Source organism: Echinococcus granulosus, assembly GCF_000524195.1.
Source record: "Echinococcus granulosus chromosome Unknown EG_S00030, whole genome shotgun sequence".
Classification (NCBI taxonomy): Eukaryota; Metazoa; Platyhelminthes; class Cestoda; order Cyclophyllidea; family Taeniidae; genus Echinococcus; species Echinococcus granulosus.
Genome location: NW_020170410.1, coordinates 140,385 through 155,340, shown reverse-complemented (window position 1 = coordinate 155,340; position 14,956 = coordinate 140,385). Strand labels below are relative to the sequence as shown.

At 44.1% G+C, this 14,956-nt stretch overlaps 3 protein-coding genes across 3 annotated transcripts; 2 read left to right on the top strand and 1 right to left on the bottom strand. All coding sequences in view use genetic code 11, as the record gives it.

The window, feature by feature from the left end:
- Positions 1 to 3,556: 3,556 nt before the first annotated feature.
- Positions 3,557 to 7,958, bottom strand: EGR_04642 (Dolichol kinase; the record flags this gene model as incomplete). The annotated part of the gene is made up of 5 exons (XM_024493891.1): positions 3,557 to 3,712; positions 4,470 to 4,621; positions 5,692 to 5,842; positions 6,541 to 7,555; positions 7,927 to 7,958. 5 exons carry the CDS (start codon positions 7,956 to 7,958, stop codon positions 3,557 to 3,559), a joined length of 1,506 nt encoding a protein of 501 aa, XP_024351644.1.
- A 1,433-nt stretch (positions 7,959 to 9,391) lies between these two features.
- On the top strand, positions 9,392 to 11,434 carry EGR_04641 (T-complex protein 1 subunit theta; the record flags this gene model as incomplete). The annotated part of the gene is made up of 9 exons (XM_024493890.1): positions 9,392 to 9,451; positions 9,485 to 9,787; positions 9,819 to 9,888; positions 9,921 to 10,049; positions 10,085 to 10,146; positions 10,204 to 10,413; positions 10,488 to 10,749; positions 10,820 to 11,295; positions 11,369 to 11,434. The coding sequence occupies 9 exons, from the start codon at positions 9,392 to 9,394 to the stop codon at positions 11,432 to 11,434; spliced, it is 1,638 nt and encodes a 545-aa protein (XP_024351643.1).
- A 596-nt stretch (positions 11,435 to 12,030) lies between these two features.
- EGR_04640 (DnaJ subfamily C member protein) lies at positions 12,031 to 14,956 on the top strand (the record flags this gene model as incomplete). Its single annotated transcript, XM_024493889.1, has 4 exons — positions 12,031 to 12,433; positions 13,082 to 13,275; positions 13,431 to 13,649; positions 13,715 to 14,956. The coding sequence occupies 4 exons, from the start codon at positions 12,031 to 12,033 to the stop codon at positions 14,954 to 14,956; spliced, it is 2,058 nt and encodes a 685-aa protein (XP_024351642.1).

Below are 14,956 nucleotides of genomic sequence, written 5' to 3'. Positions count from 1 at the left end.
ATGACAGGGTGGTCATGATATTTCCAACTAGGCATAAACAAGTTAGTCTCGAATTGAAATTGTGTTGTAAGCCTTTTAAAAACAATTAAAAACTAAAGCCTAGCTGTTTGTTGATTATATGTTTCACAAAGAAAATTATTGTAGTGGTACTGTCGCAACGTCTAAGAGTTTTTTTATTTTATGAACATTCTTTTGAAATTTGCAAGCAATTCATATTTTTGCTTTCCATTTTATATGCGGCTGCGCTGACAATGTTCCATTACTGACGCTTAGGTGCACTCTTGTTAGAAATCATTAGAAAAATGTGCTACCTTTATATGTCAGGAAACGTGCAATCTAACACCACTTAGTCTGCAACTCTCTAATTAAAGGCTAAAAGGTGAAGTGAGTTGTTTTTTCCCGGATGATTTCATTTATAATCCATCAGCCAACACGAATGTATTTTGACCTCCTTTTATAAAAATCTAGCAAATGTTTAGCAGACGGCGGCTTGCGCTTTTATGAATTCAGCATTTTTAAGTCAGAGAACACTTCTGATTTCATACCCGTTTATCACGAAGGCAATATTTGTAAGCACCTAATGATCAAAATCAACGGCATAACCATCGTCGAAGGTGCGATAATTATTCGCCATGAATTGGAATCGCATAAGGCATCCCTCACCGACCTTTTTGGTTGAAGGCGGTTTGAATGGGGGCAGGCAGTCGAGGGTGCATGTAGCCTTAATCTCCTCCCTGCGTTTCAGATAGTAATCCGGCACTCGATAGGCATAGTCGTGGAGCAGACGTGCTGGATGCCTCTCCCAAAAGTCGGTCAACTCCTCTGATCGTGGAATCAAATTGTGATGGTTTTCTCGGTAGTAAGGCGTGTGAAAATTCTATTTTGGGTAAAGTAAGTCAATGGTAAATAATAATACCGTTTTCCGTGCTTAAAACACCGCTGAGTTGTTCAAAAATGATACGTACAATGTTTAACAGCTGGTAGTGAAATAACATTTCATTTCAGCTGACTTTGCTACCTAGATTCATGCTTAGATTTATTATTTTCGCCCTCCGCTTATTTTACAACAATGGATCTGTATTTGGGAGCACTTTTAATGGTCGACTAGTCGATTACTTTGATTAGCCGCACCGCTTCCGTTTGTGTTCCAACAGTCATGCAACAGTTAGAGTTGTTGAATCAGCAGATTATTTAAAAAGGCGTTACCTTTTTAATGTTCTCTACACAGTCGTTAGGAGCATTGTACCAGTTGTCCTGCCGAAATCCCCTCCTGTCATCCATCCACAATCGATAGGGATCCAGAGGACTCTTATCTGGCAGACGTAACTTCCAGTGTTCTCCAGGCTTGTTGGAGAATATGCGCTTTGCATCCTTGCTCTAGGTGCATGAAAATTATTGCACTTTTAGCTATTTGATCAAGCTTAAATAATAAGTTATTCTTAGGTCATTGTCAAAAAGCGAACAACTACTTTCACAGGCTCTTGTTTGACAATCTACTGTATAATTTCGGATGTATTGCTATGCAGACCACAAGTGCCTCCGCCTAGCAATGAGGACGTAAGCAGGTTCTCGTAACTCAGCTATACAAGGCATCAAGAAGAGCTCTCCTTCACATTAAGTCAACTAAGAAAGAAGTAAGACTCCAGCTAACCAGGGTGGAGTTTTGAAAATACCCAGGATGATGCGGTCCAGGAAGGCATATCCTAAAGAAGGTTAGCGTAGAAGTGGCTGTTATTCGTCAGACACACCATTTGATGCGTTTTTGATCAACACAGTTCTCATCGTCTTTTACTTGGCTTCGAAGCTTCTCAACAGCGTACGACATTCCGATCTCCTCAACACGTGGAGATTATCGATCTGTCTGCGGGATTCAAGGCCGTGGATTGCCCAATGTTTCTTCTAACCGTTTTAATGGTTTAAGGCAGTTTTTGTAGTTAAAACTGGAAAATTCATTCGCTGTACCTTGGATACAGGACATCAAGTATGTCTACCGCTAGTCGTATGAACATAACTTAAAAGTAGTCATTTAGGAAAGCTGTATTTGAGACAGCTTTGTGGGGGTGCGGTTTCAAGTCTGCTTCTCTTTACCAATTTCTTCTCTATTCAGTGCTGCGCAGCCACACCTGTTTGGGTTCTATCCAGCTTGTAGAGAGGTGGAGGGGGCATCCTGTGTTTACTTGATTGACATCTTCATACAGGTCCCGTAGACAGCTCTATAATGAACTTTTCCAGATGTTTCACAGCTAGTACCGCTTTAATCGTTAATGGCCCTCCTGGAGAACACTTTTTCGGCAGTGCGCACTCCGCCCTAGTAATATGACTTCTCACGACTTCAGGGAAGACGCGGGGAGCCATCTTAATGGCAGCGAAATGCAAGCTCGATTCTAAAGGACAAGCATCCTAGTTTCTATTACTGAATGCTAAACCTTGGAATGACAGGCCATAGGGTGCCGATGGGAGTATTTGCGACGACCCCTTACGGAAGGGTTGAAAATGACATTTATCTTTGGCAACTACGGCAGTCCCGCATTCTCCAGGAATGCTGTTAACAACAGAAGCGACACTAGCTGTTAACCATCCGGATAAGTTCATTACAGAGTGGTCCACGGAACCTGTATGACGATGCCAACCAAGGGAACACGTGGTACCCCCTTCACCTCTCTGCTAGCTGGACAGAACCCAGATAGGCATATGACTGGGCAGCACTGAGGCGAGACCTAAGTAACAAAGAGGAATAGACACGACACCCTACCCCTACAAAACAATTCTAAACTCCGCCCTTTATTAAATGATTCTGCTTTCAGACCAGTGGTAGGCACACGGGATGACCAAAACATCACACCTTCCCTCAAAAGAGTTACGAAACGGGGTAACACTCAAGACTTAGTGGAATTGCTAAGAGGGATCAGTGATGTAGTTAGATATCCCCTCAGTTCCACGCAAATTCATCAACTGGCGCAGTTGGTTTGTGGGTGTTTACCTCACAGCACCGAATACCTTGTGCTGACCGGCTCAGGAGGTTGGCCAAGGGGAGCGCCGGAGGCGACATTTGAAACGCGGGACTGCATCACACTTTAACTCTTATTAGCTTAACTCCTCATTTTGGTTTAGCGGACACTTAAGGCTCCGCTTATGTACTTTCGCTGAGCAGCGTAACCTCCGAGTCATGCTAGTAGGCCCCCAGCTCTTTTGTATGTCAGCAGCACTTATGTCACCCCACTATTATGTCTTAATTCTAAAATCGACTGGCGGTGCTGCAAAGACGGCCACATTTTCCCAATTTTCATGATGCTTTACATTACAAATTCCGTCTGTTTAGGCAAAATGTCAAGTGCATTGAATCGTTCTCAGAACAGCGCAGAAAGAGGCATCGTTGAAATCTATTGGATTAACCCTGAAGAGCAAAAACTTCACGCTTCCTTGATACTTTTTACTACAAGAATTATACCCATCAGCCTTCAAGACAAAAATCCAAGAGAAGCTATAGATTTTTATGGAAAAAAGACCACCATCATAGATGTAGAAGAAGGCTTGCAGACACACAGAAGTTGTAAAATCACGAGGAGGGCCAAAGAGACATCACGAGAAGGGGAATGGCCAGATTATCAATCTGCTCGGTGTAGGCCTCTGCCAGCACTCCAAACGCCAATGGCAGCACGCCAGACCGCCAAGGCCAACCGTAGAAGGCAGCGAGGCCAACCCATAATAGCATCTACAAGGCACCCGAAAAATTATGGCCAAATCGTTTGGAGAATTTGCCTAAACTATTTAAATCCGGACAGTGTATTGGCATCCAGGTTCAGTTGTTGGCGTGGGTTACCAGTGAAAGTTGTAACGAGTCATGAAGCAAGCAAAGGCACTGATTTAATGAACTATTTACAGCATTATGCTAGTCCAGCTGATTGGTGGAGGATAAGTAGCGATGACGCTGCATGCTGTTGCACATTGACAAGCCATTCTCGAGATTCTTTAATCAACAGGTCCCACAAAGTCAACGGAGAGGAGTCAGAGAATGCCCAATTTAGGCTTCATGAGTGATGTCCAGCCTTACCAACCCAACAACAACATCTGTTGAGAGTTTGGTCAGAAGAATGATGAGAGATTTGTGAAAGGCGAAAGAAGCAGCAAACACTGACGTAAGGAAAACAAGCATTTATGTCGATATGTCGTACAAAGCTAAGAAGCAAAAAATGGTGAACCGTTCTGAACAACCCTTAGCATTTGTTGCCTATGGTCAGGGAGCAGCCAGTTAAATTAGATAAAAATACCAAATAGCGTCTATAAAGATCGCTATGAGGTTGGAAGCACAATTATAATGTAAAAAAGTCAGCGACAATACTGTTTGGTCAGTAAAGTTCAACTAAGTGAAAGAGGGACATTGCAGACTCAACTAGCTAACAGATGAAAAATTAAAGTGAGACAGAAAGTCCTGTTAAAGATGTGTCAAGTGGGGAAACGAATGTTCCTACCTGAGATACGAATGAGGCGCCAGAGCCGATGAGAGTGCGATGGGTGCCTGGCCAACAGAACCACAGGTGACCCCACTGACGACCCACCAGAGCCGCCACGCTGTCACCCAACGCGATTGTTATCACACCGCTCCAAGCCTGAGGTGGTATTGCTGAGTGGAAAAGAGGGAAATCAAACTTTACCGTCCGTTGGAAGACCTCCTACACAAATGGCAGACATCGAAAGGAAGTCGGTATCGTGGTGGGTACCTCTCAAACCCTATTTGAGAATCCCATGAATGGCACTTTTGAGCTTCTTAAAACGTTTACCACCAACCCCACACATATGTGAATCCCCAGTTTCCACCTGAGGCCGCACGTCATATATACGTGACACAATTAATAAGACAAAAAAGAATCAGATGGGGAGAAAAAAAACAAAATAGGAATAATTGGCGTCATGATGGGACAATAAAACGTCCCATCAGTCTACGTCACCTACGGTTCTAACCTACCTTAGAGACAGCAGAATGTTTGGCACCATTTCGTAAGGTTACGAACCCAACACTACCTGATGCTCTTCTGCACTTGGGAGAAATGTCACATGAACTTTGATAAGACCCACTCTTCAACACCTCTACTTCCTGCATATATTCAAGAATATTTTACGAAGAATTTGAAACATCGGAGCATTTCAAAGACTGCCAGCGTAGATATGAATTGATTGGCCACTAGGCGCCAGTCCTCCTATGCATTTATAATGAAGTCACGAATAGAAATTCAGAGCTCTTTCAAATTTGGTTTGTGGTTATTTCAAAAGTACCGAATTTGAACGGCCGTTTGTACAACCAGAGAGACGGATGATCGCTAACTGGCTGCTATCTTTAAGGCGATAAAAGATCATGATTTGGCAAACAATGAAAGTTATTCCACTTCCATTCAACAAGCTATGAAAACATATTTTGTTGCGTTTTTATTGTCTTGCACCAACCTTCCAGACTTCCCCAATACCACAAAGATGACAAAATCAGCATTGTTGAAGGAAGTTTGAATGCGTGCATTGGCCGGTTGCTGCGCTGCTCTTTACTTGAGACAACGGCCCTGCTACTCTAAGTCCAAATATTTCATTCCTAGCATCAGTAACTTAACAACGTGAAAAATGTCTTCTACATGTTTATTTTTGGGGTAACATGAAAGAACACCTCAAGGACCTGGATAGTACTTTAACGGGCGTAAGACTTACGGTCGTCTTGAGGCCACGAATAGCAGAAATTCCAAACCGGGAGACTCAAACCAAGGAGCAGAGCAATGGGAGTGAAAATGAGTTCACCACTATCTCGTAAGTCTCTAAAGGGTCCCAGTACATCATTCAAGAATTTGGATGCCACTGGAGGCTAGAACAGAAAAATAAGTAACATGGAGACCGAACTGTTTTACTTTTACTTTAATGAAACAATACAACTCTATTTTATTTAGCCAAACTGGAATATTTAAGCAACATTGCGTACCAATGTGTCGGGGGTAATGGAAACAATGTACAATCATTATATTTAGGCAATAACGTCAAAGAAATCGAGGTAAGGAAAAATGTAGACTCGATCAAACATCTTCGCTAGCTGAACCTAAATCAAGCGCCTTGTCAACAACCTCTCTGAACGATAGGGTTAGTTACTAGGAGCCGTAATTGCGTCAGTTTAACACGTCAATGAAAATGAAATGCCAAGTTTTTAACTAGGAATTTGGTCCAAATTATAGGAAATGAAAAACAAGGTAGTTTTGTCGAATGATTACCCAATTTAAACAGTGAAACGTATTTGGGAATAAAGTTTACGTATCAGCTTTTGCAGCTTATTTCAAACATTCTAGAGGTTTGCCAGTAATCAAATGCAACTGGTTTCAGATCGTCAGGTCTTCTGCTTCGCGTGGCTAACCTGAGGAATAAAAGTCGTCTGTAACAAAGGACATTTCTAAACCTTGACTAGATTCCATAACAGTGCTTACAATAAGAAATGGCCGAGATATATGCACAAGTAGAGGTTTACACACTTCATGACTATAAAGTTTCCTTGAATAAAATTAAAATGATGCTCACCCCACTTCGCCGAGTCCACTCAATCAAAAAGAAGGCGAGAAGGACGCAGACGGCAGCCACCGAGAGCAGTGTGGGAGAGACCAACAGCCCTGTTGCATAAACTACACCAGCCAGGAGGTGAAAGAGTTTGCGTAGAGCAAATGGTGTTTTGTTACTTCCATTAACACCTTGACTAAAGTAGGCCACAACCAAAACAGCAACAACACATAACGGTGCCCATACTGTTGTAACAAGTAAGATATTCAAGGGGGTGATCAAATCTGTGATGAACTGAAGTGGTTCAAAGTGGAGGACAGACATTGGATCAAAGTAAGACTCCTCGTCCACCAAGTGGTCCACGACATCGGAGAGCAGCGACCACAGCCACATCGCTGAGATAGAAAGCGTCCCAAAGGTCATGGAACTAGGTGCCATTTTGAAGCGTCCAATCGTGTAGACACAGAGCAGAGGAATGATAAAAAAAACAGTGTTGGTGTGAAAAGCGAAGCAAATTTGGGCTAGAAGAATGGCCTCCCAGATTGTTAGCGAACCCACATAGCTGGAGAGAAGTTCAATGGAGAGGAGAAGGACGAAGAGGAAAGTAAGGAGAATATTGAAGGTGGGAGTCAGATAGGTAACGCGAGCACAAATAAACCAAAGGGACAAATGGATGGCTGTTGAAGTTCCCGATGTGTAGAGGAAGGAAAGAAGGACAAAAGCGCCTAATGAGGCACTGATTAGATTCAATGCGATGGTTTTATCGTGAAAGGAGAGGATAATGGGGACAAGAGAGATTAGCCAAGCGCCAGCTGGTGAGTCGGAGACACGAGTTCCGGGTATGCGGTGGTTTCTGTAGATGATGAGGTGCTCTGAAAGAAGAGCACCGCAAAGGAATGTACAGATGGAGAGTTGGGACTCCTTTAGCGCAAGGACAGTGAATAAGCTCCATCCAATAAGAGATTCTGCCAGTGGGGACTGATATCTTTTCTTAACAATCGCAGACCCATTGAATTCACCAATTGGTTCTTCGGAGGAACTGTCTACATTCGTAGAATCGCAGGCGCCCTGTCGTACAACCGGTCAGTGTAAAAAATAGCAGATAAGCTTAATCCAAACAGTCTAATAAGAGTGCCACTACATACTACGACTAAATTTGGACCCTTACAGAGTTAGTGGCTTTAAATGCCTAATTATCTTGGTAGTACGCATATTGATGATAGAAAGCAAACAAATAGAACAAAGAGAACAGCATCTTTGAACACTTGAATACTAGTAGACCAGGTTAAGAAGCCGCAGAGCGTGTAAAACTCCAGAATTTATAGCGCATAATTTGATTATCACAAAAGGCAAACACTTTAGCCAAAAATCTTCCATGTATTTATGACATATGAAAAATACAGGGTTTACAAAGGGTTGGGGAGTATGTAAAATGTCAACATTAAACAAATCTAAATGGCCAAAGAAAACACGAGTTCTGGGAAAGGAAATTCACGCCAAACCACTAGTTAGCGCAGGTCATTCAGAAGGATCTGGTGGATGGTGCTACAAGCTGACAAGGTACTGCATACCATCGGAGCGAGGTATTAACCAATCCAGTCAAGAAAGGAAACACGACTAAGTAACGTATTCAACAATAAGTGAAAGAAAAACGCCCTCGCAGACAGTAAGTTTTAGGACTTATACGAGATAAAATCAAACCCATTAAGAGAACAAAAATTAGCAAAGGGTCTCGGAATATCTGCCAACATGGCTTCAAGTTAACTGCAGAGAAGTGAGCTACGGACGAAATTCACCCAGCTATCTACACACTAAAGGGAGCATTATAAAACCACTAACTGGAAACTATACGAAGGTACTGTGAAATAGTGCTGGCATTGGCATTGATTCGGTTCGCTTTAATGGCATGTTATTTTTAAAAGCAGTGCTTGCTGCAACACCCCGAGGCTTCTCTGAAAACGAAAGAAAACAATGGGGCAGAATGTATGCATTCGACATACAGAAGGCACTAGGACAACAAGCATGGCTCGGAAGTCAGCCCACCCGGCGAGGTTCTACAGCTGAGGCAAAGTTACACTTTAGCAAAACCGGCTTTTAAACAAACAACCAACTCATTACAATTGCTATTAGAATTTGTAGTAGACTCCAAACTGACCTTGGATGCACAGAAGACCAGCAAGTAATCTTCACCTCATAGTGCACACTGTAAACACTAGCCACGAGTAAATCATTTGCGGCTAGCATGTATGGGGATCCGAGGAAATCGCTCGATTGACATAACCCGATCTACTCATTTGAGCTGGAAATTACCAATAAGTTACAGCAATTACTAGGCCTATGTCAGCAATTCGGAACGCGAAAAGTAAAATTAGTGGGTCGACGCCTTGAATCCTATAGTACTATTAACACCGAATCGGAAGAACCATTGGTAAATATATTAATTATCATGGGTCTTCACTCCTTTCTTGGCAATTGGAACAATTTAGGCTAAAACTTGTATTTTGGCCAATCAACACATCAGATATATCCTTAATTAATTCTTATAAATACCACTTCATACATTAAAATAAAATAGGCCGCAGGGTTAGACTTAGTCATTTTATAGCTTAGAACGACTGTTTTTTTTGGCAACCCTGATGAATTTTTCTGAACCTACTGCTACTCTAGTCATAATCGAAATCAAACATGAAAGGCTAATTCAGGTCCATTTATAGCAGAACCTTATTATAGGCAGTCCATTAGTAATTGAGTTCCCTAACTAATGCGGAGATTTATTCTGGTGACTCCCATGGTTACTTTAGGCTTTACTTGTTCGCGATAGCCCATATTGCGCAGGCTCACATAATCTGCTAGCTGGCGTGTTGTGCGTTCAACGATGGCTCTTCACGTGCCGAAAGTTCAGAATTATGCATCTATGCTAAAGGAGGGCACAAGGGTACCTCTCGGCTTCTTCGTAACCCTGTTATAGCACTTTGAAGGTCTTGAGGAGGCTGTTTATCGTAACATAGAAGCCTGTGTAAGTATAGCAAAAACGACGCGCTCTACCTATGGCCCGAGCGGTCAAAACAAGATAGTCATCAATCACATCGGGAAACAATTTGTTACCAATGATGCTGCGACCATACTTAGAGAACTTGAAGTTCAGCACCCTGCTGCCAAAATGTTAATCCTTGCAACTCAGCAGCAGGAACAGGAGGCTGGAGATGGAACAAATTTGGTTTTCCAACTAGCTGGTGCACTTTTGGATAACGCTCGAGACCTCCTCAAAACAGTGCACTTTATTTGGCTAATTGTTCTTTTAGGGCTTATCCGTTTCCCAAATAGTTGAAGGCTACGAAATGGCCGGGAAGAAGGCTCTTCAGTATTTGGATGGTAGGGTGTGAATTTGTGTCTATCTCTGTCAGAAATTGTCGTCAAGGAGATAAGTGATTTAAAGGATATCTCGGAAGTCGCTCCTGTTATTAAGACCTCATTGATGAGTAAACAACTGGACCTTAGTGAATTCCTTTCTCAGCTTATCGCGTCCGCATGCAGTAGGCACCGTATTTTGACTTTAATCTTTCCGCAGTTTCTATAATGCCCGACGATGGCAATTTTAACGTCGACAATGTCAGAGTTCTGAAGGTTTTGGTAAGTCGCTTACTCCAGTTATTTATTCTAACGCCTAATTTTCCGCTTCCCTCATAGGGTTCTGGTGTGACTAGTTCTACGATGGTTCAAGGAATGGTTTTTCGTCGCGATGTCGAGGGCGATGTTAATACTGTTACTCAGTCAAAAATTGCCATATATTCTTGCCCACTAGAAGCCTTGCAAACCGAAACCAAGGGCACTGTTTTGCTTCACACTGCTGATGAGTTGAAGGAGTTCTCGAAGGGTGAAGAAGGTCAAATGGAAAAGGTAAGACTTGTACTTCATTCTGTTACTTTCGTTTACTTAAACATTCTATTTTCGGAAATCTTTTTGCCGTATAGATCATCAACAGCATTGCCGATGACGGTGTGAAGGTCATTGTGTCTGGTGGTAAGATTAGTGAGCTTGCGTTGCACTATGCCAACAAACGTGGTCTTATGCTGGTGCGTCTCGTGAGCAAGTTCGATGTGCGCCGGCTTTGTCAAGCCACCGGTGCCACTGTTCTGCCTACACTCACTATCCCGTCCCCGGAGGAGCTGGGCTTCATAGAGCGGGTTCGTACTGACGAAATCGCTGACACCAATGTTGTTATTTTTGAGCAAGGTATAGACATGTCTTTGTCATCTGTTTTATACATCGCACGAATCAGTGTACGTACGGATGTTTATTTCAGGCTCAAGCAAGAAACCCATGGTTACTCTGGTAATCCGCGGTAGCACTGACAACATAATGGACGATATTGAGCGAGCCGTTGACGATGGTGTAAACACTTATAAAGCGTTGACTCGCTGTAAGAAGGTCGTTGCGGGTGCCGGTGCATGCGAAATTGAGCTTGCTCGCATTCTTCTCTCTCTCGCCGACACTATACCTGGTCTAGAGCAGTACGCCGTTCGCGAGTACGCTCGCGCCTACGAGATTGTGCCCAAGGCGTTGGTAGAGAACGCTGGCGAGAAGGCGACCGAAATAATAGCTCAACTCTACGCCAATCACCAGGCCGGCCAGATTCACTCTGGATTTGTCACCACGGAAAAGCTCGATCCGTCCATTCGCGATGCCAAGGAGGCTAATATTCTCGATCTTCATGGAGCAAAGTACTGGGCCATTCGTTTTGCTACTAGCGCTGCATGCACTGTTCTTCGTGTAGATCAGGTGAGTTGGCTGAGTCAAGCACAGTTTTTCGTCCTTCATTTCTTATGCAACGTGAGCTTTTTTTCCATCACAGATTATAATGTCAAGACCAGCTGGTGGTCCCAAGCCTCGTGACCCGCGTGCTCCAGATGAGGACTAAAGTTAGGCGTTCGGGTTCGCATTTCCCCTTCTTGTTTGCCTTTCACCTCTCAACTATGTTGCATTGTAATGAACATTAATAATAATTCCTTACGAAAACGCATTCTGCTCCTTGATCGCCTGCTCCTTCGGTTGCTGGGGGGTGGTTGCGTCTTTGCTTTTTTAATGTGAGTTGAGGGTGTTGTTATGGTTTAAGGAGGTTGCTTCATCAACATTCGTGCCATCTTTAAATAACATGCAATTGGTAACTTCTTGTCGCCGTACCAGTGAGGGTTGTTAGCTGGATTTCTCGTATTGAAAGCTGACTGGGTAGAAGTTGCATTTGATGAATCGTCTTTTCCCTTCCAGACCTTGTTAACTAGATTATCTTTGCATTTCTTAATGAAGTTAACTATCTTGTAGGGTTTGACGAATTTGTAAAGTAACACTTAGGCTACCGATTATCGTATTGGTTACGCCTATTAGGGTGTGTAATTTATCCTACATTTCGTAATGTCAACCAGCCATCGTTGATGCACACATAGTTGTTTTCGGCTTTCCTGTGTAAATTTTGCTAAATGTTCCTCATGTATTTTATTCAGCTGAATCTCCAGTAAAATGTACGCTGAAAGTGGAAGCCCGCGGCAAACATCGGATTCGAACTTTCTGCTTTTGAACGATTCAATTGATGTAGACGATGAGGACAGCAGTATGGTGGACCCCTCTCTCCTCTCCTTTGTGGAAGAGCAGGCAGAGTTGGGGGGTGCGTCCTCCGCAGTTGAAAACGATGTCGAGTTCGAAGATCCCACACCTGATCTGTACGCTGTCCTCGGTGTCGCTCGTGATGCCAATGAGGCGGAGCTGAAGGCAGCCTACAGACGTCTCTCGCGTCTTCTCCATCCGGATAAACACACGCGGGCTTCGGCCGCAGCCGAGGCCGCTTTTGGACGTCTCACGGCCGCCTACAACATTCTCAGCGATCCTCATCGACGCGCCATCTATGACCAGTATGGCTTTAGGGGTGAGTGAGACCTCAATTCCTTGCTTTGGCTAGGAATGTTCCTTGTACAAAACAGTATGGGGCAAGAAATAGGCGAGAATTAGTATGAAATTTTGTCATTAATTGTAAAATTATCAATCGTCGATGCTTCTTCGTCTTTCTAAGGATTTGATTGCTAACTCGTGGTTTGTGGGAAATGTTTTTGGTGCCCAAGATGTCACTGCTCTTGTACGTTCATCATTAAATCTAAAGGGTAAAATTGTAGTGCTTGAAATAAATGCTTCTATTTGGGGTGCTGTTTCGTGCACATCATTGCATTACTTTTGCAGAATGAGGCGAATATAGAAGATCACCGTGAAAAAAATATGGCCACCTGTTCGCAGAAGAGTACATGAGAAAGACGTTTTGATGAATTTTAGAGAGTCACTCTCGGAAATCACAACTTGTAATTCTACAGTTTTACAAGTTTGATTTTGTTAAGGGAAGGATAATCGTCAGAATCTTCGAAAGCTAAACGGTGGTAGAAGTGTGAGACCAGACGCTTCGTAGTGCGTTCAGTGAACGCCATCAATTCTCCACATAGAGCTAGCGACCCAAAAGTATGTATCGACAAAATGTATAGGGAGATTTATTAAACAAATGAGCTTGTTCATGGTGTTCTACTCTTAGTTCTCGTGATTGCAGGTCTGCGTATTCAAGGTTGGGAGCTGGCTGTAAGGGACAAATCAGCTCCAGAATTACGTCTCGAGTACCTCTTGTTAAAGCAGAAGGCAAAAGAAGCGGAAAGTGAACATCTGTTGCAGCCTACCTCCGAATTGTCTTGCGGTGTTGATATGACCGACTTCTTCGATCGCTATCTCAAGGTTTGTTTAGTGGTTCTCTGCTGCTGGATTTTGCTATCCATGTATGTTTATTCAGACCTCGTAGCCGTGAAAATGTTTCTTTTCTTGCCTCTTCTTATTCTTACTTAAATCCGGTCTGTATAGGAAAATTATTACACTGGTTAATTTGTCCTCAGGAATCACCAGAGGAACGCATGCTTTCACCCTCCCTGTCCGTCTACGACGTCTCTGTCTCTCAATCGGTAACGGCACTCCGCACACCCTACAATACCGTTAGTCTCGTCGGCCAGGTGACCACCCACAACGGGATAGGTATAGGCACGCTTTTTAGCCTTTGGGTGCACCGCTTGTCTCCCAAAACACCCATTATAGGCGCCTCTTCTACTGAGACAACTGTAAGTTGGCTCCTAAGCACTTTTTTGTTTTTTAAAACACGCGATTATTCTTGTCTTTCTTTCAGCTCTCTTATGGTCGTGGGGGCTATGGTCTTGGAGCTTCTGTGAAGTTGAATAAGCAGCTTCATGAGCGCGTAACAGGATCTGTGGGCTTGGAAGCAGCTTCGGTGAATCGCAATAACAGTGCGATTTTCAGTCTAATTCCCGGTTTCTCACTTGCTACCAACATTCAAGTGACACCTCACATCGTTACCCGCCTGCAGTACAAATTCAACCTCAGCGGTGGTTTCTCTAGTGAGGTGTTTTGGGCGTCAGAGAAGGGTGAGCGCTCCTGCCGAGTGCAAACTCATCTCCGTCACGGCACCGCCTCACTCAAGCTCCACTTTGAATCGCTTGTCGATTGGCCCTGGCTGAACCCTTTACTCAAGCCATTCACCCCAAGCCGTTGGACCTCCAAAAAGTCCTCTGCCGACTGGGATGCAAATTTGGACGAGGAGGACGATCTCGTGCTAGAGACGATACCACAGAAGGGGCGTATTTCCGCTTCTCTTAGTTGTAATATTTTTGACCTGCTAGAGCTGCGTGTTGGCGCCAACTGTGTTCTCTCCGAGCTGTCTCGAGTCTCCAGCGAGATAGGTATCAGTTGGTTGCGCGGTCTGAGCATGAAATTGGGACTACATAGAGGGGACCAATCCTACGTGCTGCAAATTAAACTGTCGGATAACTTTGACCCCGCTGCTTTCACCTACGGTGTTTTGGTTCCAAGCTTGACCTACTGTCTCGTTCGCAGTCTCGTCTACGAACCATGGGTTTTGGCACAGTTGACGAAAGCTCAGGAAATTCGTCGTCAGCGTCTGCGAGGTGAATTGCGACAGCTGCGAAGCGAGGCCTTAGCAACGCAAGCTCTAATGCAGCACACTTCGTCTCGTGTGGCACGAGCCGAGAAAGAATCCGGGGGTCTTGTAATTGTTTACGCACTCTATGGACAGCTATCATCAACAACGCCGGGCATTCCTCTCACTGCCGATGCGGGAGGGGCTTTATCTATCGACGTGACGGTGCCGCTGCAAGTGATAGTGGAGAATCATCAGATTCGGTTGCCCCCTGGGCGCTGGGCTGATATGCAAGGCTTCTACGACCCCTGTGCGGGCCTGGGCCGTGCGGCATGCCATGGGAGGCGTCCGTTACGCCAGCTCTTTGTCGCCTACACCTTCAACGGGTTGCCTCATGAAGTGTGCACTGAGGAGTCGGCAGGTCTGGCAATTCCCTTGAGCAAGCACCGGGTGGACACTTTTTCTGAGCATTGA